The sequence below is a fragment of the Pelecanus crispus genome, chromosome 2 (genome assembly GCF_030463565.1).
Source record: "Pelecanus crispus isolate bPelCri1 chromosome 2, bPelCri1.pri, whole genome shotgun sequence".
Classification (NCBI taxonomy): Eukaryota; Metazoa; Chordata; class Aves; order Pelecaniformes; family Pelecanidae; genus Pelecanus; species Pelecanus crispus.
The window spans coordinates 131,116,922-131,143,299 of record NC_134644.1 but is presented as its reverse complement, the minus strand read 5'-3'; the positions used below and the strand labels follow the sequence as shown (position 1 = coordinate 131,143,299).

General features: G+C 36.6%; 2 protein-coding genes across 4 annotated transcripts in view; one reads left to right on the top strand and one right to left on the bottom strand.

Moving 5' to 3' along the window:
- Positions 1–11,853, top strand: part of TCEA1 (transcription elongation factor A1) — a 28,285-nt gene extending 16,432 nt beyond the window's left edge. Inside the window, exons 4-10 of one of the 2 annotated variants that reach the window (XM_075704620.1) lie at positions 3,129–3,216; positions 4,271–4,416; positions 6,290–6,346; positions 7,341–7,495; positions 9,333–9,479; positions 10,449–10,520; positions 11,578–11,853. In XM_075704620.1, coding sequence (XP_075560735.1) covers positions 3,129–3,216; positions 4,271–4,416; positions 6,290–6,346; positions 7,341–7,495; positions 9,333–9,479; positions 10,449–10,520; positions 11,578–11,586 — 674 coding nt within the window. In that variant the 3' untranslated portion in view covers positions 11,587–11,853. Of the gene's footprint in view, positions 1–3,128; positions 3,217–4,267; positions 4,417–6,289; positions 6,347–7,340; positions 7,496–9,332; positions 9,480–10,448; positions 10,521–11,577 lie in introns of both variants that reach the window. The other variant, XM_075704618.1, reaches the window with a different exon arrangement.
- A 6,388-nt stretch (positions 11,854–18,241) lies between these two features.
- Positions 18,242–26,378, bottom strand: part of RGS20 (regulator of G protein signaling 20) — a 39,555-nt gene continuing 31,418 nt past the window's right edge. For both annotated transcript variants that reach the window (XM_075705570.1, XM_075705571.1), the window contains exons 2-5: positions 25,025–25,173; positions 20,745–20,831; positions 19,664–19,898; positions 18,242–18,430 (exon numbers count right to left, since the gene is read on the bottom strand). In XM_075705570.1, the coding sequence (XP_075561685.1) occupies positions 18,242–18,430; positions 19,664–19,898; positions 20,745–20,831; positions 25,025–25,173 (660 nt within the window). The remainder of the gene's footprint in view (positions 18,431–19,663; positions 19,899–20,744; positions 20,832–25,024; positions 25,174–26,378) is intronic.

The window sequence follows — 26,378 nt, the reverse complement described above, 5'->3', positions numbered from 1 at the left end:
ATTTTTTTTTTCTTGGTACTAGCAAATGTCTTGAGTTCACTTATAACAAGAAGTATCTATGATGAAGCTATTAATGGCTTCTAACATTCAGATTAATTATGTTATCTCTGGCCATATATTATTACATTAAAAATTTTGTTCTAGTAACAAAGAACACTGTTATGTCATGTTTTACCCTGGAGAGATTATTTCACTGGAAAAGGTAGAAGTATCTTTCGAATTAATTGCAAGTCCCAGATAGAAACTGCAATGCAGTAGTCAGAATTTGATAGTCTTATTGCAATGGCTAATAGTCAATTCATGTTACTATCTTGTTCTTTGTATTTTAAAGAAGCATTAATGTAAGGTAGCTTGTCTTACTTTAAAAAAAAAAATGCTTAAAGAGTTTTTTTTATGGCCTTCTGCAGCTGCAGTAGCTAAAACTGTGAAGTTACAGTTTTCAATCCTAAAATTGATGACAATTTCAGTTTGTTTCTGAAAAAAAGTTTTGGCAAGTTTTAATAGCTGTACGAAGTTTAAAAAGTAATTGTGCCTCTTTAGAGTAACTTGTAATTTATATTATATAAATATTTATGATCTACAGACTTCCTAACGTGAATCACTTGCTCATTGGAATTTTTAAATCCCTTCAACAGAAGGGCCATTTTTTCCATCTTACTTTGTTAGAATTTCTGTGGTTGGTTGTAGTTCCCATTAGCTGTCGTTTTTCCTTTGTGTTAAGAGTCTGGCCGTAGAATGTAAAATAAGTTCATTAGTAGGGATTTTTAGTTGCCTAAGGATAATTTTTATTTCCTTTCCCGACAGGATAGTTGAAATGCTGTCTAGCAGACTGTTAATTGCATTCTGTTCTTTTGTCAATACAGTATTTAAATAAAATAATAAAACCTTGTTAATGTGTGAGTTTAAGAATAAATACTGCTTGACACTGGATCTCCTCTCCTCGGTGCTTTCCAATTTATGATCCATAAGAGTGAATGACTTAAGCACTTAGGAGAATATTTTGAGCAAACAGACAATATTGTTAACTTTATTTTCAGATTTCTGAAACTGGATTAAACAAAAGTGTCTATAAACTCTTCTCTAAGTGATTAAAGAAATTGTAGTTTTGAAGGTGTATTTGCTGAAGATGGTCCAGTTGTCTCAGCTGCTGAAGTTTGACCTTGGTATGAGAAATGCCTGCATAGACTGGTCTGCAGGTGTAGGAAGAGCTGCGCTTTTACCTCCTGCTTTATCCCCGTGCCTCATGTAGACCCTGCCCTCCATAAGTGAAAGAAGCAATTGGGGTATTGGCAGATGTTCTCAGGTGCCTGCCTTCTCTGATGAAACGGTGTGGGGCTAAATGGAAGTGTTTGATAAACTAGGTGCCAGCTAGACCATAGTGGTATATTTGATGCAAAATAAGCAGGAGATACCTAAGTTGTCAGCTCTGAATTTGACAACTTGTGTGCCAGAAAAAAATACGGAGGTAAAGGGGCTGAAGCAGAGCTCAGCTCTAAGGCAGCTGTGCTGCTTTGCAAAACCTGAGCTGTACCCCAAGGTACCCGTTTGATCTATCTGTTTGTCTTAAAGCCTCTAACAAAAATGATCATGTACTGAAAAAATTATGAGGGTAAATGAGATTACATGCATATTTAGAATATTTTTTTAAAATTACATGTAAGTATTTGTTGCCATAGAGAGTAGTCACGTTGATTATGCATGTTAAAGATGGGATTTGTTTTCTTTCTCTGAGTGTTTTGCACTTTAGCTGTCATAGCAAAGAACTTCTGTGATCCATTCAGTTTTATAGCCTTGTTTGCTTTCTTAATGAAATTACTTTTTTATCAGTAATGCTTGATTGAATTGATACCTTTATTAGGATTTTTTGAATAACACCTTTAGCTTATTAAAGACAATCAGTTCAAGTGCATCATCTACTGTATTTAATTTTCCTTTTTTTCTTTAATGGAGAAATTTAGCAAAGATTGAATACAAAGTTACAAACAGTGGGCAGCGCAGTGCTTGAATAAGAGACCTGAATTTGTGTGTTCCGTACCACCAAGTTCCCCTGAGAAATGTGGGGATGGGGCTTTTCTGGACATGAGGATACTTTTAGATGCTTAAACAAGGATTTAGATACCTAGTTCAGGATATCTTTGTGGGAAAGACTGAGCCATATTGGATTTCCCTCCTTTTCTTGATCTGTTTTTAGTTCTTTTTTAAGTTTGCCATATATGTTTATCCCAATAATATAGTCTACAGATTTAGAAGAGTAATGGCAGCTTTATGAGGGCTTAGAGAGAGGAATTCACAAAATGTAACTCTCGGTGAGTGATGCCAGTCTTGCTAGGCGTTCTCTGTAGGCAGGGGAGAGAGTCAGCCTTTCTAGAGAACAAATCAAAGCAGGAGCTTGATTTAGCCACTGAATTCCTCCTTATAATGGAAGGGTGTATGCTTTCTCGCTAAGCTAAAGTTAAATGTTGTGATTACCCTTCTTAATAAAGGCTTTCATCTTTATTCTTTATAAAATCATCATTAAACATAGCCTGTATGGGAAAGTCAAATATTTTTTAAACACTAAGGCAAATTAATTTAAGAGCTATCACAGAAAATACTGTGTGCGTGTTTGGAAAACTCCTTCAAAAGTAGGTGAAAATTATCTTTATTAATTTTGGCAACCATGGTAGCTTTCACACCACAGTTTTGTTTGGTTCAGTCCTTTGGTAGAAATCCTGTGGATATAATTAAAAAGAGTGACATGTATTTAGCAGGAGCTTATATTTAAAACATGGAAGACAAACTCTGGAGACCTGATGCAGTAGCTTAAGAAGTTATTGTCTACCTTATGCGGCAGAGTTGGCAAAAATAAATCATAAAAGTCTACATTTTCATCATGTCTTCACTGCCAGTTTAAGCAGATGCTGGACTTGACTCGAAGGATCTGAAGTGTTGTCATATTTTCCATTTGCTGGGTTGGGGAGGGTGTTGGGGAGTGGAAGGCTGTACTGCAAGAGAAGGTCAAAGCAGAGAGTGGGAGCTGATAGCATTTCCAACTGGTTCAGGAAAAATCATGAAAGATATTTTACCACTGCTTTAAATTGGTTACTATTTCTGGGTAAAAGGGAGTTTCTCATGTTTTGTACTTCCAGATGGACCTTCAACTGATAAAGATTCTGAAGAAAAGAAAAAGGAGCCTGCATCTTCCTCACAAAACAGCCCTGAAGCAAGAGAAGAAAGGTGTGTAGTTCTTAATGACTATACAAATAATCTCACTCAGTATAAGTGAACATTAAACTATTGGTCCAAATTTGTCATATTAGAGACAGCTTCCACATTCTTTCTGAAATACTTAAGAGTTGTACAAGAAATGGTGTGTTGTTAGGGAAGTAAATCCTGCTGCTGCTGACAGTAAAAAAAGATGAAAGCCACAGGTCAAGGTATGGCCAGACTAGTTATTGTTGACTCTGTCTGTCTCTCATCTGTCAAATACTCCTTCCTCTCTCAATACTAGCAGTGAGCTTTGAGAACTGTAAAACAACTTCCAGTCACAGCTTTGTGGTAATTGTGTTAGAGGTCTAGAATACTACTTTTGTCTGTTACCTTTTATGTTTGATAAACAATCTCATTCTGCACTTTTTTTGGTAAACACAAAATACGTGTTACCAGAAAAATGAGCAAATGTTAATGACACTATAGGAGCCGAAGAACATTTGCAAAATAGTATCTGCAAGCCCATTTCTTCTATGCATTTCTGGTTTTAGTGAATCTGTTTCTAGCAGCCATTTCAAATTGAAATCTCTAGCCATTTGTCCTGATGCAAGCTGAAAACTTTTTGGTTTACAGTTTGCAAAGCTACATTAATTGTTTGTTTGTGACCATGGTACCACGCCAGTACAGTAAGCAGACTGAATGCAATGCATTCACTGCAGACTGAATGTTACTGTGATGTATCTTCACTTTTTTTTTTTTTAAAGTAAAGTTCCATGGGGGAGAAAAGAGATTTCATGTTAATGTAGAAAACTGAGAATTAAAACTTACACGCTACATAATGGAATGAAATGCCTGCTGTGTCTCTATTGTGTGGAATACCCTGGTGAATATTCTAAAGACACTTTTAAAATTGTATTGACTCTAGAGCTGTAAGTAGCTTTAAAAATGTGGTCTGTGTTCTTTTTTGGAATACCATCAAATGGATATAGCAAAAGACCTGTGTTTTGCTCTGGAACAAAGTTATTTGAAGAGGGAGGAGAAAACATTAATATTAGCTTTCTTTTTGCCTTTTTTTTAGCAGTTCAAGTAGCAATTCCAGCAGCAGGAAGGAGGAGGGTAGTGCTCCCTCAAACTCTTTCATCCCTTCTTTTCCCCGGGCTCCAAGCACTTCGGATTCTGTACGAGTGAAATGTAGAGAAATGCTCTCTGCAGCTCTCAGAACAGGAGGTGAGCTTTGTAGACTGTATTTTCAGGTTTAACTATTTCCCTCTTCTCTATTTCAGTCCTTCACACTGTATTTTCCTCCTGCCCTGTAGGGTAGAATAAACCCTGTTTATGTCCATTTGTGTGTATATACCCATAGGCCAGTTCACCCACATTGCAAGTAATGAGTAACCTTGACAGCATGGACATGTATTGAAGTACATTTTTGTTGCTGATGATATGGGACATTTTGTGGCTTCTGTTCATCTGATATCTTGCCTACAGTGGAACTTCTTTGCAGGAAGGTTACTGCCTCCTTAATGCCTCATTTAAATCTTTTTGTAGAAGCTTCTGGTTGTTTCTTACCTCTGACTGCGGGTGCCACTATATAAATGTCTGCTTGTCTTACACCGGAGATCCTGTGGGCCTTCAGATTTTGGCTTTTGAAAGCTGCCTTTCTGTTTTGATTTAATCTTGCAGTTTCATTGAGATACTCGCAATAAGAGAGTCTTGCATTGCTCTGTCTTCATGCCTTTTGGGCATCTGTAAATTCCTTGACTGTTTTGGGTTTTTTTCTTTTTCCCCCCTCATGTACACTTGGGTGTCTTTTAACTGACAAATTGAATGATATGCTAGATAAGGAGCAAACTAAAAGTTGGGCTCCTCAGAATGACCTGAATTTTTTCTTGTGGGTCCTTCTCTTTTACCAGAACTTACGACCCAGCTCCTGTTCCTCTGTTCTTAGCTTCGTGTGACCTGACCCAGTGTAAGCAGATTTCAGTCATCCATTTTTACCCTCTTCACTCTTTTATTCTTTTTTTTAATTCACATAAATTTAGATACAGACAGTAATCAAAGCTGACTAAAGACCATGAATTTGTGGATATGTAGTTCATAGACTTCTGAAATAATTTGTGACCAGAAAGTTGCATATAGCATCTTAGTATTCATAATTCTATGTAGTCTTAATTTTAGCTAGTTTTCCAAGAACTCTTTTTGCTATGTTACTTTCTACAGAACGTATAAGCTGATCATCGATTGGTTGAATGCCAATCTCAGAAAATAGGGTTATTTTCTGTTTTTATGGCCTTCTGCATGAGATCGAAGGAGCAGTTGTGTTTGGATTGCACATTGAAGCCTACCCATGTTAAAATGAGAAGGAGGAAAACACATATGGTCTAATTTGTTCTAAGCTGTGTTGGAAAGGCAGCTGTCTTTATGAGTAAGGGTTTTGGTCAGAAACAGTAAATAATTATCTTGAGACATTTTAGGTCAAGTGTTGCATTGTTTTCAAGATTGCTGTGGTTTATTTCTTCTAATTTACATGTTTTATGACACATCTCTGCTTTGCATTTTTTAAAAAAATCTAATAATATTGTTTGTTATTTAATTACTATGTTTCTAATGAAATCTTTCTCTTGCATGCATGCAAAACATTAATTGCTTGTATTGTGTGGACTGACAGAATGGATGAAACACAATACAAAACGTTTTCTTTTTATAATAGTCTATTCAAAGCACAGATATGCTGTGGAGATGGGTATTTGCCAAGCCTATTAGAATATTTAAAATTTTTCTGTACAGCGAAGTTTTTTGTTACTACTTGTGTTTGTAACTAGATGTCAGAATTTCTGTTTTTGTGGAAGATTTAGGGTTGTTCTACTTTTTTAAACTTCTGTTGCTCTTCATTTCACTTATTTTTGTTCTTCCAAGCAATATATTAACAAAATTTTGAAAGGGTAAGTATACAGTAAATTAAACTTTCCTATACAAAAGGAAAATTCACTCCAGCTGTTTCATAATTTGCTGAGTTTCAGAGTTTTGAATGGGCTTTCTGGGATATAGAACACTGATGAGATTGTCAGGTTGCTAATATTTTAATATTTGTTTTCCTCAGATGATTACATTGCTATTGGTGCTGATGAGGAAGAGCTGGGTTCTCAGATTGAAGAAGATATCCTTTGTTGTACATCTATATGCTCTGGAACAAGAGTATTTTTTAAAAGCATTGATAATGTTAAAATTAATTAACTGGGTCTATATATTGAATATTTTCTAATTTCATTTAAAACAAAAATAGCGAACTATGTTCAACACATCAGTGCAGAAATTTAGCGTTTAAAAAACGAGCACAACCTAAATGATTTGCCTTAAAACATGTAGGAATGTGTGTAGGTGAGAGTGTGTGGGTTTTTTTTAGTTCGGTATGTTTTCCTTGCAGCAGCAATATTATATCTTACTGAAACATTTTGACATAAAATACTGGGCTCTTCTATGTTATTTTTAAATTTTTTCTTGTTAACACTTTTAATCTCTTTCTAATATCTTTATTTTATTTTCTACAAGTTTATTTCTAAATGAATTTGGAATTTTCAAAAGGGTGGTTCTGGCAGCAGTGTTTGAATAGTTACAGAGCAGAAGTCTGGACTTCTGTTTGGGGTTTTTTTTTTGTTTTGGTTTGGGGTTTTTTTTGGTGCGGGGGGTATTAAGCATAGAAATAGTCTAAGCTTCCTGATTCTAGCTTGCTAATGTCCTTTGGTAATTACAGTCAGCTACCATTCCTGTTAAGGAATTTCCTGTTTCTGTTGCAAGCCTGTTTTAAATTCTATTAGTGAGCTGCCAGTGTTTGAGTATTTGATTTAGAAATCAATTAATCCTCAGCATGAGGTCAAGGAACTGGACATAAATTTATGGGTGACTTTTCACAATTTCAGTTGAGAACCTATGACCCAAAAATTTGCGTTTCACTGACCATGTGCTAAACTGTGATTAGGCTTCAGAAGGGTGTGAAGTCTGTTGTGTTGAACAGGAAAGTAAATGTTGGGTGGGGTCAGGGGGAGGACTTGATCAGCACTGGAGAAGTACATTGCTTTAGAAAAGTTGCCCCCAAAAATGAATCCTTTGCTTTGTTTTGCTTGTTAATGTTTTGTTCCTTAAATCCAAAGCACCTATTTTTCAAGAATTAAAAAACACTGATATGAAATACAAAAATAGGGTACGAAGTAGAATAGCAAATCTCAAGGATGCAAAGAATCCTAACCTAAGAAAAAATGTGTTATGTGGGAACATTCCTCCTGACAAGTTTGCCAAAATGACAGCAGAGGTAAGTAAAGCATAAGTCTTGAACTATTTCCCTACTGGACTTAGGTCCTGGCCTGTATTTATTAGCCATAAAAATAATTTATGTAAGCTGCCCACATTTTTGAAAGACTGTGGCTTGTTCGTGGCTTGCACATCCTGAATTACAGGGCTGTGCTGGGGCAGAGGGAATGAAAGTGGTGTCTGATTTTGTCTCTAAGTCAGAAGGCAGCTAAGCTGACATGTGAAAACCTGGTATGTTGTGCTGATTTTTAAAAGGCCACGTGATACATCAGTGATAGTTTTTTAAGCGTAGGAAGATGTAAATATGTCTGGCTAGTGATTGTAAGCTGCTTACACATTCACCTTTTTGGATATGTGTTAGCCTGTCTTGCCGTTTGTTTTTCAAATGCTAACCTTTGCTGTTACACTCCTATGCAAGGTCAGTCCCTCTCCTGTTGGCGTTTTCAGTGTTTGTTTGAAGCTTGTCTAAAATTTGACAGAATACTTCAAGTGATTTTTGAAGGAGATTCTTCACAATAAATAGAAAAAGCCATAAATGATATGGGAAAGAAGCTAGGAGAATTGCCCTTTAAATCAAATTAAATTTATGTTATTGAAAGAATGTTTTGGACACTTGAATAGAAATTCCTGCTCAAATGCTCATTGTCATTACAAATCAAAATAAATCTAGGAAGTCAAATGAAAAATCAGATTTTATGGGAGAGAAAACCAGAAGCACTGTTAACATCTGATTTCAGTTTTGTAGTTCTGCTTCTATGTGTTGGATTCTACCCACCCCAAATCAGGTATAAAGGAGTATCTTGGAGACTGAAAGAGATTAAATTTATGATCAAGTAATGAAAATCATGATTAGCTTTATTCTAAAGGAAAGTTTTTTGCGTCGTGTCCTGCCCCCCAGCTTTACGTAAAGGTTAGGGCAAACAGGCTGATAAAGGAATGCGTAAAGAAAAGTAGATTGTATCTTTAGTGTGTATTTTGAGTTTTTTCATTCTACATGTGTGTATGTACATATGCACAAACATACATTTTGTATTGTCCAGTGCCCATTCTTTGTTTTAGTTAATGTCTTGGATTAAAATTTTAACAGCTAAAAAACACCTTAGTGTTAAGATTACTTTTGAAGTGAAACAGCATTAATACAAGATTTGCATTCCACATCTACATGGAATGTGGAGGAAAACGTTATTGAAGAAAAGTGGAACGACTTGTTTTTGCTGTGCATGCTTGATTGCTATACATTGTGGAGATCTGCCCACTAGAACTGTTTTAAAGGAAAAAGAAAATTGGTGAATCTCAGCTTTTCAGTTAGTGTTTTGAAACTAAGTGTATATGACTTCTGGTAACATATGCTAAATTATGGCTATACTGTCTTTCTCAGTACAAATGCGGAAATAGTCAAAATAGCATAAATTTTTCCTGTAATCATCTTCTTTAGGTCAATGAGATAAGGATCTAACCTAGGGAGAGGATCTTTTTCTTCCTCTCTAGAGAACTTTTAAGTCCTCTTCTACGTTGTCTCTCTAGTATGTTTCTGAACTTCAGAAATGCATTTGCATAGAAGTGTTTCTAGGTGTTTGATATTGAAACTTTTACTAATTTTTTTCCAGCTGTGTAGAAGAGAAAAAAAAAAAGAACATTTTAAACTATTTGTGGCTTCTGTGCTGTGAAATATTCCAATTTAAGTCTTGTAAAATTAAAAATGTGTAGAATTACTTTGCCCTTCAATAAAGCTGTTGTTCATGGATTCTAAATCAAAAATGGTAGGTACTTGCACAGTGGTAACAACTTGTTTAAAACAAAAACTCTCCAGTAAACTCTCTGCTCTTTGTCCATAACAGGAAATGGCAAGTGATGAGCTGAAAGAAATGCGCAAAAATCTGACCAAAGAAGCTATCAGAGAGCACCAGATGGCTAAAACAGGAGGTACCCAAACTGATCTGTTTACATGTGGCAAGTGCAAAAAGAAGAACTGTACATACACCCAGGTATATGGTTATTCAGACTCTTCATTTTCCTTTTTCAAAGCTTAAGTCCTATATAAAGATGGTCAGAGAAAAAAAGTTTTAATTAAAAAATGAACTTTAAAAAAAAAATGCTAACAAGTTACAAAATATGTGAAGATAGTTGGATCTGCTTAGGTGTGGTTACGTAAAGAATGTTTGTTGTATTAATTTACCAAAGATTTTATGTAAATCCAAGCTGAGTATCTATATAGCCTGAAACATCAGTTTCTTTGCAATTCTGAGTTTTTGCTAATTCTTCTTATTATGTCTTAGTAATATGGTTTTATGTGGAGGAGAGCTAATTTACCGTTTTTAATGTGTGTAAACTTTTCTTTACAGAGGGAATAAATAGCAGAAAATAATGATACATACATATAAAATACATACACATACATATATTTTTATATGTATAATAACCTACCATTTCACTAACATTAGACCCTGATTTATAATCATTCCTACAACCTTTTCCTATTTTAATTAGGAAATATGTGCAAGAAGGGCTTTAATTTGTTTAGCAGTGCTTCGTGGCGTGTAATTTTGATCATAGGATCAGCTGTGTTTATCATGTAATATTGTATATCAGATGCTTTAAGTAGAAAGCTGTGTTTTCAATCATGAGACGTAAGACTTTGCATCAGTAATTATATGTAAATCTGTGTTGAACATGTATTTTTACTGCAGAATCTTTTCCTAGAAGTCTGTGTGCAGTTTCTATGCCGAAATTGATATTTTAGTGCTACTAAATTTGTCAAAACATAAGTTTATGATCGCTTGTAGTCTAGACAAAAGAACAGTTTCAATTGCTATGGAAAGTTAACTTGTATTTTTATTCACATGTGTTTCCTTAATGTTAAACTTTGATTTTAAACCTTCACATTGAACACATAGTAACAAAAGTTGAAGATAACTCATTTTCCTTTTCCACTCTGGCTCTTGCCTTTGCCAAAGGTTCAAACCCGCAGTGCTGATGAACCCATGACAACGTTTGTTGTCTGTAATGAATGTGGAAACAGATGGAAGGTAAGACTGTTAGACTGCTCTGCATATTTGAAAGCAGACAGCCAGGCTCTGTGCTTTATTTTTGGTTTACAATAAATGACAAATAAGTTTCTGTTGCCTTTTGGTTATTTCTTAGCCCGTTAATGATATTACATGTTGATATTGCAAAATAGCTTTAGGTTAGGTATTTTTGATTGAAGGTGTGAGATCACAGAAGCAGGGTGATGGCAAAGGGGGAGAGAAGTCAGGACATCGACTTAGTCCTTGTGACATTTAGTTATGATACTGCTTTGCCATACTGAACCGTGGCAAGTTAGTCACTGTGTTTTCTCTTTCTTCACCCAAAGATTTCTATTTTAAATCCCTGCTTCGATGGGTGGAATAGGCCTTTTTAGACCTTTTGTTGTTGGGGTTTTTGGTTTTTTTGCTACTCTGAAAAGAAGGGGGGATAAAAAAAAAGGGACTGCTGCCATATTCCTGTGTCCGGATAAGTATAGGGCAGTGATAACTTGACTTAAAATTTTTTTTCAAGTTCAGGAAATGGGAATTCTAAAAGCTTCTGAGGAACACTGGTAGTCCAATAAAGTGGAAAAACAATGGAATGAAGGCCTGTAAAATTCACAGCTCAAGATGCGATAGCATGCTCTATGAAGCATGATAACTTCATTCTGTTATTTTTCTGTGTTAAGAATGCTGCTGCTCTGCAGAACCATGTTGCACAGCATACATTAAGATTACTGCATAAAAAAAAAATTCTTTTATGCATCTTGGTTTACATATCTTATTACTAAATATTGTTCAAAACTATACTCCAAGATATCTAAATAATTTACAAAGCTTAGAAATTGTTTGATGCAGTACCTGGAAAAGTTCATCTGTCCTTAAAACCTTCTGTAAGGTGGCGGTTACAAAAGTGCTCATATAAAGATGCTTAAGTGAAGGAATGGTTATGATACAAGCAAATGCTTTAACTGGTAATTTCCATACCCTAAGTATGGTGTCATATTTCTGTTTCTTCTTGCAAAGATTTAGAAATAAGTTGTATGAACATCTCATAAAAATTCTTTTCTTTTGACAGTTCTGTTAGAAGAAGAAATTGTCAAGACATCTGGACCAGTATGAAAGAGGATTTTGTAATTAGCTTTAAAAACTAGGCTAAGCATCTAGCTTCCTGCAAATGAGAGGTTTTTGGGTTGTTTTTTTTTTTTTTTCCTTAAAGCAGCATACATGCCTGAAATTAGCCTTTGTTTTGACACAACCATCATTTCCTTAAATGCCTTCCTATAGCTGATAGTTAGTAGGGCCAGGTTGCTCAATTGTATGGTGAATGTTAAAATATTTTTTCATTTTTATAAGTAAGTTGACATTAAACTTTTACCAATTAAACATTTTGGCAATTGGCTTGATTTTTTTCTACCTATGTGAATAATGTACTGTATTTTTTGTGGTCTGAAACATACACTCTCCACCCCTCTGTATTTTACCTCTCCACATTTGTTCAGTTGTAACAACGGAATTTGTTGCTTGCTGCTGTGTTCACTAGTCTTGCAAAGAGAAAAGGTACTTAACTTCATCTAATCCCATTAAACTCAGTTGTTAACTAAATCACAATTTAGTTAACTCTCTAGTTTTTATGTACTGCTTCTGAATTAGGACTAAATTTGTGGTCATGGGGTTAGAAAATTTGTTAGTGGATATGATGACCTCTTTTGCAATGCTTGGTTAAGTTTGTTTATGTAACCAGCTTTGATCAGTGCAATATATTTTATTGCCCAAAGCATGTATTTTACATTCTATCAGTAGGTATTATTTCTAGGAATGTCTTAAAATAGTCAGTTAAATCTGATTTGAGTGTTCAGCTTTGCTTAATGTGCTTGACAACCAAGTTTGGTTTAGACTTTGTAAATAAGCAATGGCATTGTGTTGCAGGCTGTCCTAATAATACCAGCTAAACAATTCATCACAATATAAACTGGCTGAGGAGGTGATACTAAATTCACTTCATATAAATGACATGAATTTTGTTCATGAACTGAATTTTGAGATGTAGAATATCCGATGTCAATCATAGACCTGCAGGTGAGAATAAATTATTAAAGTTACGGTCTATTCCATATGTGGAATGATATAAATACTGCTTTGTTAGAGCCTGCTTTTTAACAGTGCACATGTTTAGAAGTATTTTCAAATGTGCTTTCAAGGAAAAATATGTCAACATCTTTAGAAGAGATTAAATTCTTTCATTATACCTAAGTTTATATTATTTAATTTATCGAAGCCTGAGGCTGAGGAGGTCTATCCTGGCAATGCATAAAGGATTCTTGGGGGGATGGGAAGAGTATGTGCGGTTCCTGGACAATATATTCCTTGACTGTAAAGGAAAACCAAGATTTTCTATGTTGAATATTTTTTTGTGTGATGGTGGCAATTGTAACAAATGAGTTGGAAATAGTATGATAACACTGAGCTTTGCAAGACAAGAAGTGTTTGGTAAATACTTTATACAGCAAGCTTTTCCAGTCAGCTTGTGCAAGGAAGGAAAAGTGGGTTTTCTGCTAAAGGAAAAATGATTAAATAGAAAAAGTTTATTTTCAAACATATATTAGGCAGAAAATTATTCAGCGTTTAATGCTTTTTGCATAACTTTATATATACATTTTTAACTCGATTTATTTGATATTAATGCCCTAATACAGAAAACATTCTTTTTTTCCTACTAACAGAATGGGTTTATTTTTAGCCTGCGTTTAGGTTCTTTGGCAGGATTGTTTCTTAAGAGTTACTTAAAGATACATAATTGTTTCTTTTTTTTTTTTTTTTTCAAGTTAAGACAGCAACAAACTAATGACAGACGTTTAATGTCAATTGCCATGCTTTTTGTAGAGAAACCTTTGTAAAGAAACAAGTCCAAAAAATTATGGTAAAAACGGTTGTAAATTGGATGCCAGGTAGACCTAAATGTCCACTGCTGTTCACAGCATATATACAGGGCAGGCACAGGTTGGTTTGCATGACCTTCCTCATGCTACGTGTCCTTAAATCATTATGCCCGATTGTGACACTTAAAGAATTACCTTTTGAGAAAATACAGTAATTGTCTTTCTGTACTTACCGAATTATACCTTGACTTTATTAAAAGAACTAGAACTGTGATAGTGCTTTCTGTGATGTAGGTGTATCCAAGTAGGAGTTAAAATAAAATGTTGTTTCATCTAATGTTACCTTATGGCTGGGCAACAGCCTTCACGCTTTCTCTCTTCTGTCCCCGAAGTAGAAAGAACAGTTTCTTTCTCACAGTGAAAGGTGAAGTCCAAGAACTAGATCCAAAAAGGATCACAGTTGCCTAAATTCTATTCATGCTTCATTTTGGTTACCCAGATTCAAAAATAAAACTGCCCAGCAGTGAGCTTTGGATGCACCTCTGTTCAACAGGTGCCTCAGTTTTCCCAGTTGTCTGAAATTGCTCTGCTCTATCAGAGAGGATGCAAAGGCTGAAGGATGTATAGGAGAAGAATGTAGAGGTGGGGCTGGGACTGTATCTCACTTCCCCAGCTGGCTGGCTTATCGACCGAGCTGCAGTCGCGCTATGACTGACCCAGTACACTCAGATATTTTATGCAGTGACACGTGCTGGCAGAACTGGTGAGGAATCTCTCCCATCCAAGAATAGCAGGTTTGTTTATTACCTTTATGGGCATTTGAATCCTCTCAGACGAGAGAGAGACTGGAAGACAGTTGCCCTACAACTTAAGCTAGTTTTTACACAGATCTAGCAGAGGAGGGGGCCGTGTTCCTTTTAAAGTGTGTGTGTGTGTAGATCTTTAAGGATTCCAACTTTCTTCTTTAAGGAAAGCTAGAGGTTTCGGCTGCTCAGAAAACAGCTTCTGAATCCTTTGTTAGAAGGCATTTCCTCATATACAGTTCTGTCAGCTTGCTCAGGAGAAAGTGTGGGGTTTACAAGATCTTGTACTGGGTGATTCTTTTTGACTAGCACTAAGTAGAAGGTAAATATCTGCTCAGTGATCTTGGCTTTTGTGAATCCCACTTCGAAGCCCTCTTGCACTTTCCAAGCATTGCGAAGGAAGTGCCTTGTTTTTATCCAGAGTTCAGGATTCCACTTGTGGTCACGTAGGCGAATTTTAAATTGAAACTTACAATGCTTACCAGCTTAGGTAGAACTTAAATTCATCAACATGAAGTCTTCATTCTGCAAAAAGGGGTTGTATTACTTTTCAAACACATGCCTTTTGAAATAGATCATTAGTAGTCATTCATATCAGTAAACCTGAGGAGTTTCACCTCTTTAAGTACAATTTCATACAGCTGTATATTAGCTTCTGTTTCACTACATCATCACTCATCTTGAATTGTTTTACCATTTTAAAAGGTTTGGGATTAATTTAGTTACATTAGTATAGAAAATCTTTCATTAATGTCATTGAAATGATACTGATACCTTTGATGGCAGAAGACACGTTCTTAAGTACTGTTTAGAGCAAACTTGTTTAAAAATTACTTCACATTGCGATAGTCTTTCTCATCACTTTTTCATATATCACTTATAATCGGGAAGTGCATAAGAACACGATGTTTCTGTGATAGATTTTAATCTATCTTTATATAGTAGAGCTCTTCAGGATACATACTTCTTTTTTTCTTTTGTGTTGTGCTAATGGCTTTGGAATTTAAAGGTCAGTGTGTAAAGCACAACATGTTGGCTGAAGGAGCCCATGCAATTTTAATACTGTGTAGCAGGCTGGTGAAAAGAGCAGTCTTTAACAGTATGCATGTTCTGTGGGAGTTTGGTTTGAGAAGTGCAGACATTGAAGAAAGAATACCAGTGGACTGGAAAGTTGTTAGAGCTTAATGATATCCTGCAGTTAGATAAATGCCAAGATAAACCAGCCATGCTTATTTTCAAGCTAGGATAAATTGATTTTGTGGTAATTTCTTACTTGATGAATTATAAATAATATCGTGTCAATATGATTATTTTCTCCTGCTGCTCATGTAACAGTTTGTCTATAGTAACTTGTCCTTTTCAGTGCAACTCACTTTTGCCCTGAGAAAAGTTTGTGCATAATGAGCAAGTATATAATAATGAAATTTAGTTTAAAAATCTGTCTTCTGTGCAGCTAGGTTTTTGTTTTCCGCCTCAAAATAACAAGATATTAGAGGAGTGGATTGTTTGTTTGGGTTTTTTAAGAGCTACTCTCGCGGTATCTAGGGACCAGCATTGTGCCGTTGGTGTTGGGTGTAAGGTTAAACCTAAAACACAGCATTACAATTTGTTAAGATTTTTCAGGAAAGATGTGCATTGCAAATGTCAGCATATTGTAACACACAAGTAAAATGAAAACTACCTAGAGAATTTTAATTGCTTAGAAGTTGTGGCACATGGAAAATAAGCTTAGAAATTATTATTTTCTTCTTCTAATAATCTGATGTTAACCATAGAACTGCCCAAACCAATATGGTTTTCTCTCCCCTCTAATTTCATTGCATCTTTTTCTTTCTTTTTCTTGCAGAATAATAGAATATATTGTTTGATATAAAGTGCGAGTGTTTGGTCTGTCTTCCAGCTCTTAATGAGGTATCTTTGCAGGGAAGAGAGATAACATAAACGAAATGAAATCCTCCATTTCATGAAATGACACACTTTGAACTTTTTTTGATGTGTGTGGCTGATCTTTCCAGCAAGCTGAATTTGACCTAGTTAAACTTACTTTGCCAACTTAGAGTTTTAGAACACTCTTACCCGCCCTGATTAAAACAAGTACAGCATCGTCAGTTTGACTGCAGGCTCCCCATGAATGCTGCTTTACTGATACATGTAGTTTGCTTTGCTGAAGTTACTACCTGTCATGTAATACTTTATGTAAACTGAGATTGTATCGATAGTACTTTGGATATTCTTACTACAAATTCAGCTGAGATAATCAGTGTTGACACGTTCAGCAGTGGCAACCACTAGCTGGACTGTGTCTTCAACAGTGGTATATAGAAGGGCTTCCTCTTAACTTAGTCATCCAGTGTTGTGCTGTGGAAGGCAAAAACACTTCGTTTTGCTGTCTCTCAAGTGTTTTGGTTTCCTTTTTTGTGCTGACAGGTTGAATAGTGCTTTGTTTATGGAAGGAGATGATGGAAACTGGTACATAGCTATTGTTAACTTACCATGTATCAGGTCTTTTCCTGTGGTGCTGTGTAATGAAAAATCTCATCATTATTTGTTTAATAATGCGAATGCAGTAAGGGGAGAACATGTCTCCTGCCGAGTGCATTGAGGAAACAATAAAATTGATTTCCTAAATTCTGCCTTGTTATTCCCATTTACTTTTTTCAGAGAAAGTCCCCATTTTATGCTTTTCATAGTGCATTAGGCAAAGAGTAGGTTTTAGAAAGGCTACAGTAAATGTCACTGAACTATGCCTCTCTGGTTCTTCCCTTCTAGGGATATTTTTTTTTTTCTGTTCCCCATATGTACTTTTCCTACCTATGTGTGTCATTGGTTCATTTAAATAAATGTGCATAAAAAAAATACAATTCAGTGGAAGTCCACTGCAAACTCCAAAGTTTAATACAGTGGAATTGTAGTGAATCTTGTAATTTAAAAAAAAAAAGAAGTCATTCTCATAACAGATCTACAAATAGATTATGCAGATTCAACTTACTTTCTTCCTAGTAATTCCACAGGTGTTTTGAGATATGACCAGAAATAAGAGCGATGCTTTGGGGGTACTGTAAATGAACATGGTTTATTAGGGGATAGAGCTGTTGCTTTTCTTTTGGACAGTCTAAAATAGTGCTGTATCAGAACAGAATAGTTCCAGCTACCTCCTTTTGTCAATGAAATGTGTGCGTATCTAACAGAAACCTTACAAGATCTGTCAGTTAACGGGAGAATTTAATATGTACAAAACCAAGATGGTCGATACTGCCATCCTCTCAGGAGCCAACAGTGAAAGGGTTTTTACATCTACCTACTGAGGGAAGAGAAGAATATGTGAGAATCCTTGTGCTTTATTTCAGAATTTAAATGCCCAGATTCTTCTTCCTATTAAGTAAATAATTTAACTTTATAAACATCAACAATATGAACTTAAAAATGCTTTCAGCAGACTCTAGTAGTAAAATAACAATTCTTCAGCAAAAGATTTTTATAGGCAGCATTATTTCAACCATTAGCTTTCATCAACTTGAGATTGCCATACTGATTTCCATTAGCACTTCGTATACACATTAAATATACATGTGGAGTGTACCTGTGCCAGGTACGATTTGTACAATATGGGAAACTTAGTCTAGTGTAACCCAGATATTGACAGTACTGTTTTTACTTTGGTCACAGTGTGAATGGGACAACTGGTTTGGCTTTCAAGAAAATTCTAACACTCCACTTAAGAATAAAATTTACTTTTCATGCTCAGTTGGCATTTGTACCTCAGATGTACATTGTAACAGGCTTGTATCTGATTTGTGTGCTGCGTTTGGAAAAAAATATCGCATTTTTTGAACACCCAACATTTTCTCTTTGTTCTCTTTTGCAAAGTGTCACTGAATTTGATCAGAAACTGTAGTTAGCTGATTGTGTCAGAGCCTTGTGCAGGTTTAAAACATTCAGTCTGTAGTAAAACTTGCCTGAGTTATTTCCAGGTAAATATCTGATTAATTCTAAATTCCCTGTGGATTGGTGTAGCCCAGAGTTCCGTTTGTTTTAAAATAAATACATTTAAGAAAAAATCCTATGCTTCAATGGATTTTTCAGATAAGGACCGAAGCAAGTCCTTATATATAGCAGAGTTCATAAACCGTGGGTAGGAGTCTCTGTGCATTAATGTATAAATTTGAAGCTGTGCATCATCGAAGGTGTGTTGTGAGGGTTCCAGCATATTTCGGTTAATAACTTCTCTTACTCTGGAGTCCAGACTGACCTGCATATTAAAACAAAGTAGCATAATTAATAGTGGTGAATAGTACACATGGGGGTTTTAGCTTTGTTTTATTGGTTGAAAAAGCAGTCTTTTTTAACCATTTCAGCTGGTGTCCTTCAAGAGTGTAAAAACTGCTAAACAGGCAAAAAATGACTGTGTTGAAATTCAGAAGTAGTAATGTCTTTGAGTATGGATAGAAGGATTTTCTCGCTGAGGCAACCTTACTTTGAACAAGGCTGCCTGCAATCCCTTTACTACTGAAACCTGAGAGACTGGCAGACTATTTCCAGACCAACTTTCTGCTGTGTAGTAGAAAGGATTTGTAATTTTTTGTGACAGTTCGTTTCCTTGGGAGTTTGTGCTGTTGTAAAGAGACTGAATTTGGAGTAAGCAGTATGACGCAGACGGAAACTGTAACCTGGGAAGCTGTTGCTTAATCAAATTCCTGTTAAAAAGCAGAGTGAATTGATGTGAACCACAGGTATGGCTATATAATGATTCCATACAACACACAAATAACGTCATTTTTTTCTGCAGGGCTCTAGTGTCTGTAAGAAGATACCGGTATTACTGGAATGGACTGACTAGATTTAAACAGCATTTTTATAAGTACGTAAGTTATAGCTTGCACCGTAAACAATTAAGTTTGAGTTTTGCAAGGATACTGGAAGGTTTAAAATTCCAGCCTCCTTGGCAGGACTATATTCAAACTGTACTGAGGTGTCTTCGAAATTTGACATATTTGCTAAAGGCAAAGTGACAAGCAGTTTTGAAAAATGTTCAGGAAGTCAGCATGTTTGTTCTATGCCATATTTCGTCAGCTGCTCTTTGAGCAATTTGTGCTTTGCAAATGACACTTTATTTGTGGTTCCTGTGCTTTTGGAGGGATGCACACACCCCCTTCCTAGTGCAAAGAAGAAACAGACTCATTTGTCCAACAAATAAAATTTAAGTTGAGCAAGGATGAAGTGATCATCTGTGTATTTGTGCCTCAGACTAAAGACTTCACATCAGCGTGCCAGGGTAGCATAGGAAGAGCTTTCGTACAGCCACTGAAAGTAGTTTTGACCATCTCACCTCAACAATAGGTTCTGCCTTTTCCCCCTAAATCACTACTTGATGGCAGTGGAATGTGTGTGGGGGAAGTTCTCCCTGAGTATTGTAGCTTTAAACACACGTTGGAACTAACTGTGCAAAGCAACATCAAAGAACGTATCAGGGAAAGTAATATACCTCTTTTGGAGAAAGGATAGAAATATAATCTTCATAAATTAGTCTTGCTTTTTCTTCAATGACACTTTTGTTAGATTCTTGTTTTAGTTCCTCACAGGCCATCCAGAAAAGCATGTTTTCCTCACTGAATTCTGTTCGTAGAAATTCACGAAAAGCATTTCTGCCAGCTGGAGTAAGCATCAACTTGTCAAATGACTGAGCCCAGGCATTTACTTCTTCAAGAGTAGGAGCAGGGCTTGAGGAGGAAGGAGAGGACAAGAAAAAGAGAAATAAATGATTGTTACTCAAGCTGTTTTGAGTAGCTGGCAGGGGGCATCTGCCATTACGACAGAACAAAATCACAAGGTTCAAGGGGCTCTCATTCCTCACTGGAACTACCCAAGTGCGAACTCTAGTAAACATATTCATAAGATGCTTTTTTGAAATTGTGCTTATCAAAAGCTCAGATGCAGATGATTGCCAGCGCTTTGATGCAGAAATTGCAGTTTACCGCTCAAAGTAATTGCAACAAAGAAGTCCCTCTGCAACAGCTAAGCATTTTTTCTATACCTAATATTCTGTGTTGAATCATTGTTAAAAATTGAATGAAAATACCTAGAAAGAAGCAATGATTCAAACCCCATAAAAGGTACCCTCCTGTCTATTACAGTTTTACAGGTGCCTCTACCTGTTTGAGCAATTCTGAAGAGACAGTTACCTGACTCTTGGGAGGATCTGAGCTCCTCTTTATTATTTTTGTAATGCTGAGCACTGCCAGTTAGCTTCACAATGTAGTTGCTGGGTGGGAACAGGATGTGTTTAAAAATCATTTCAGAAAAAAGGGAGACTGTGTTTACAATGCTGGTTTTGATCTGCCATGTTATGAAAGTGGGGATGTGGTTACATGCTGCGTATAAACAAGGTAAAAGATTATAGATCAGACCTGGGGTTCCTTAGGAGGTGAAAGACATATGACTGCAAATTCAGCATAAATGACAAATATAGTTATTTGCATATTTCAGGTAATTCACTTTAATTATTTAGTATGGTTTGTTGGGTTTGTTTCATTTTAGCTTGACAGAACACCTAGTAAAGACCATACCTTTCCTCGCAGTTTGGTATACCCTCTGCTTGGAGTTCATGAGATGTTCTCCTTGTTCTCTCTTCATCTTGGTTTCTAACAGTAAGACTGCAAGGTAGCAAACGAAATTTTAGTCAACTTTATAAAGGAAAACGCTGAATGTACACCAGATGCTTTTCCTCCAATATTTAAAAAAAAAAAAATCAGCTAAAAGGACGGAACCTAACAGTAGCTACATTACCCATAGTCATACTCTGACATTAGTTTTACAGTTGTAGAAACCTGGCAAACTTTTAATGTAGCTGAACACTGTTCAATACTGTATCATGTAGACTTTCTGTACAGGGATCATAGATTCATAGAATATCTCGAGTTGGATGGCACCATACGGATCATCGAGTCCAACTCCCTATATATATGTATACAGAAGAATATATATATGGGATATATATGTAAACATATATGTACACATGAATACCCTTTATCACATACCAAATCTGTTCTCCATTGACACTTATTATACTGTGTATGCTTGATAGAATGTTTTCACTTAAGTTAGAGTTGATGCACTGGTTTTATGCGAGTTGGTTGTTTTGGGGTTTTGTTTTTTGTTTTCAGTTTTTGTTTTTTCTCCTTGGCTATTTTTTACATCCATTAAAGCATGATGAGGGCCAAGACTCTGGTTTAGAATGGTGATACCATGTTACAAGAAAGCGAGAGTTCAGAGAATGGAGCACAACTTTTAAGCAAGCTAGATACTTCTGTGTGTGATGTTGGAAGTGTAAGCATCTTTCAGAGTTCAGATATAGGTACAATTCAGATTGTGTGGTAATTGTTTGCAACTTTAAGAAAGTGCTAGTATATGCTTCAAAATGTGAGGCCTGGAGCAAAATGAGCAGATACACCATTGCTGAATATCATTTTGAGTATGTCTGACTGGAAAAGTGTATTAGCTTGTTTATAGATTAAAGAAAAAATAAATGTTTGCTGCCATCACTAGTGATGAGAGAGAGTTTTTCATGTCCCCTGGAAGGGTAGCTGTCAGCTCCTTCTGCTTTTATCAAATGTTAATTTGAATAACTGTCGTCTTTAAACTAGTTTTTAAAAATTCCTTTTGTACTTGCAGACGGTTCTTTTTCTTTTGAGACTGAATTTGAGAATATCCATATTTTCTATTAGGGAATGGGGACTACGTTCCAATTCATAGGCTATCATAGTTTAGTGAGAAATGCATGTGCATACACATGCGTACATTCATATAATCTGTGAAGCTGCTTAAAATTTGTCAAGAGGAAAAGGTCCTGGTGAATTATAACCTGTAACTTACGTGAAACGGGTCCTCCAGCTGAAGTAAAGCAATACAGTTGTTATAACTTCTAAGAAAATATCAAACTCAATTTCTTCATTTGTATCTTACCTTTCTTTCATGCTAATGTTGTAATAGTTTTGTTGCCTTAATTCTTAACGCTCATTTATCACTAGCAAGGCTTTTTGTTAAACCCGTTGATTTTTCTTTCCTTCCTTCCTTCTAAACTCATGGCTTTGTCTTATTTGCAGCCTTACTATTTACTGGTTATCTCCCTCTCTTGCTCTTTCCAGTGTTAGTCCATAATCTGCATAGACCTTCTTGGAGGATGGAGAATTGAAACATTTTAAGGCTTGAGGAGTGGCTGGACGTTGGCAATAGAGAATAGAGATGCTTTTCTCTTTGCTAAGGCAGTCCATGCATTGAAGAGGTAGGGAAGCTTTCCCGTTGCTAAGCTGGAGAGTAGTTATTGCAAACACATTTTTTTTCCTGCAACATCTGAACCATACATTCAAATGAATGAACTATTTCAATTCGCCTTTTCAGGAAAAAATGAGTAGCAAATGTTAGTTCTCTGTTCTTTTGGGGTGTATAGGTCTCAGTCCTTTACTACCCTCTTTACCAGCGATTCTGGCCTTTTTTTAATATGAACAGCGATATATTATGTATTCCTCACACACAGACAAGAAGTGATACGCTTGTCAGAGTTATTTTTGGATTGAGGGGGAACCAACAGATCCAACAGAAAGGATTACAGTCTTCATAGGATAATGCACGAAAGGGGAAAAAGACAAAAGAAATAACAAAAGCTGCCTTAAGAGAACATGACATGCCTCAGAAAATGACTTGGAGGCAGGCTCTTTCCCTAGAAATGTACAGGTAAACAAAAAAAAAAAAAAAAAAAAAAAAAAGAGAGACTAGTGCAATACTGCATCTTCTCAGAATCTGGAAGAGTAGCAGGCTGGAGGCTTGAGGCTTGGCTGTAGGAATGAATACAGGCTCTGAGCATCCAGCTGAGAGAGACATTTCACCATTTCTTCATTCTAAATCTACTATTAGGAGTATGCTGAATATTGGATGTTCAGCAGCTCAGCTGCAGGACTCCTGTAGACTGTTATTTTTTATTCCTATTCATAATTTTTTCTGTTCAAAGTACTTGAGCTACTTTGAGGGAAGGCTCTATGAATAGGGAATATAAATAGCTTAATTATGGTTTGTTTTGCATTTCTTGCTACTAGAAAACAATTGTTCTCAAAAAATTCAGAAATTATTTTAAAGCTAAAACAAGCTGCTCTGTTCTGGAGCCTGTACTGGTTTCCCAGATGATTCTGAAATGCAAATAGGAATTTTAAGCATCATGATATTTGGGTACTTCCACACACCCTATTGAGTAAATTGCTTTCATTGAATTGTTTGAATAGTGAGGTGCACAGAAAATGAGCATCCTGGAAAATTATCAGGTAAAATGGCAAAAAAGCACTTTATCGACAATTTAAAAGATAAAATGCAAATTTTATGTACCCTGACTTAGTAGATAAATGTGCCTTATTTTTTCCTTTCATGGAAAGACATGTGTGTTTGTGTAATATGCAGCTCTAGACTGAGCCACTTGTGATTGCGCTGGACAACTGTTCAGATGACATTGGACTTTGCATGGAATGCTTTAGCATAGATGCCATTCTGCAAGGTAGCAAACTCTGATCCTGTACAGGCACAGTACTTACTGTCTCTTTAAACTTTACCTTAGTTAACCTCTAAGCACCTGCTGAAAAGCTTGGTGGGATCAGACCCAGAGTACTTGACATCTTGCAAAAAATCCAAGCAGGCTTTTGTCCTTGAAAAATACTCACTATTTGCATTAGAGAGGACAGAATTGAGCTGAGTACCAGTAGCAAAACAATGATCAGCCTGCTCTTCCCTTGTTTTCTAATGGTGTTCTCCAAAGTTGCTGTTGGAAAAAAATAGCAGTGGAATAGATTCCTAGCCTGGGCTGTAAGGTTATTTATGACTTCTTCCCTTCACCTCAGTGCCAGGTTTGCTTGCTCGGAAGTGTTTATGTGGTGGATAGTGCATTTATAAGAAACGCTCGGCTTGCTGTCAGTGTTTCGGTTGAACTCCTATGGTTGTTTAAGACTTCTTTTTTCCTTACTTCAGTGCAAGTTCTGGTCTCGCCCATTAACTAACACTTGGCCCCAAACAGACACAGGACTTTTGAGTATGGAAAGCTTTACTTCAGTTTTGAATAAAATCACTTGGATCTGGAGGAGCTGGTGAGTGAGAGAAGGTGAACACATGATTAATTTAAGGAATCAAGTGATTCCTTTTCCTCTTTTGGTTTGCTTCCCTGATAAATTTTCCTCCTGAACACCTTGTAATGGCAGTTCTTCTGAATTATGTTCTGCTTAACTCTTTATCTTCAGCAAATACCCACAATGTTTAAAGTCTCTGATCCCAGGGATTAACTTCATGTGAATTGCGGATGCCATGAGTTGGCAACACTGATTAATGACAACAGATCCAGTTGCCTTTGAAACAGAAGAACAGTGCTGGGCACCTGGTTATTCATTTTCTGTCCACCTTCTCCTAACTCCGTTTAACACAGTCTGTGCTGCTTGTTAAGTCCCAGTCCTAAATCTAAAGCTGCTACATATTCTGGTATTGCTTTCGGTTTTTACTGGAAGCCCTGGTGAGGCTCAAGGTCTGAACGAAACAGACCTTCCATTACACAGTGCTGACAACAAACATACAAGAGAGATACTGTACAGAGATTTTTTTTTTTTTAAAATTGTTATTTCAATGGCAGGGAAAAAAAGAATAAACTGGAGTAGAAGGTTGTGTCTAGTACTAGAGCACAGTCACCTCTTTTAGTCCCAGACTTGCAGAATTGGCCAGGTGGTTTGTTTGGCTTCTGTTGTCCTATGTACTGGCTATTGTCCCCTCCCCTCTCCCTCCCCTGCTCTTCTGTTCCCCAGAGGCTTGCATGAGAGGGGGTTACCAGGAGCAGCTGCAGCAACAGCACCAACAAAAGCAGCAGGCATTGGACCCTCGGTTTCCTGTGCTGTGCTGAGCCTGTGCAGCGCCTGGCGTCTCCTGGGTTGTAGACATCTGCCGTTTGCGCATCTCCATCCGCTCTGATCCCATGGGCTGCAAGACAACAAGAAGCAGGAAATAAGAAACATTTACCTTTTTTTTTTTTTCCCTTTTATTTGCTATGAAAGTCTTACCAAGAACTGCTGAAGGCCGCAGCTCCAAAGGAACTAAGAAGCTCAATGCTTGGGTTTGCCCCACAGAAACTCTTATGCATTGACTGCTTTGGAAAATTCACTCATTTTATTTAAGTGCTGTGATGGAAGGCAAGTGGCTACTGAATTCTGCACATGGGTGGGAATACAAAGAGAGCAGTGATGGAGAGAGGTGAAAGTGAGGGGTCTCAGAGAGCTGCAGCTCATAGGACAGTGGTGTATAAGTCTAGGAGTTGAATACGGTTTCCTGAGGTTTTGACTTCAAGGTCAGTCCTAAAGAAAAGGTTACAGAAATGAAGTAGTTGGAGCCTCTTTTTTGTTTGTTTTTTTTCTTTCTTTTCTTTCTCTTGATTAGCCAACGCACTGGCTTAGTGATGCTTGAGTGAGACACCTGAGCTCTCTTGAAAATCTGGCTTTTGGTGAGTATTGAGGATGTCTCAAACCTGCTGGCTGCCCTGTAGGAAAGGGACAATGCTTACCTGTCTGCTGTAGGTCTGACTGCCACAGTTTTTAAAGATCTTTTTCTCTCAAGAAGGAATCTTCTTTGAAGATGAAGAATTACTTATGGAGAAAACACATGACTGTACAGCATTAAGATTTAACATGCAGGGTTTTGGTCACCTCCCCTAACTGAAGACAGCATGAAACAATTTTTGGTGGAAGCATTGGTCGTGGTTTTTGCACTGGTCTAGGAAACCTTTTTGGAGCCTGAATTCTTCAGATTGTGCAGAGAAGTGGGGTTAATGAAATGACAAGTCCCCTTGAAGTCCCTGTCCCTTTCTGACTTGTGTCCCTATGATGCTGAGGGTTGTGCCATACCTAAGTGACAGATGTCTCTTATGGATGAAATGCCAGCTTGTACAAACATGAGCACGTCTTTCTTAATTTTGATTGTATTAGATTTTTGGGTACATAACTAGTCATCTTCCTGTGTCACGAGATCCCTTTGTGTGTAGGTTTTTTCAGGTTGCTAAACCTTCTTTTGAGGCCATGACAATTGTAGGGGAACTAAAATTAGCTGCTACAGATCTTGAGTTCTTTGTTTCAAGTCTGAGAGTAAACTATCAATAAAAAAATCTGATGAGCTGAATAGTGGAGGGTTAAAAG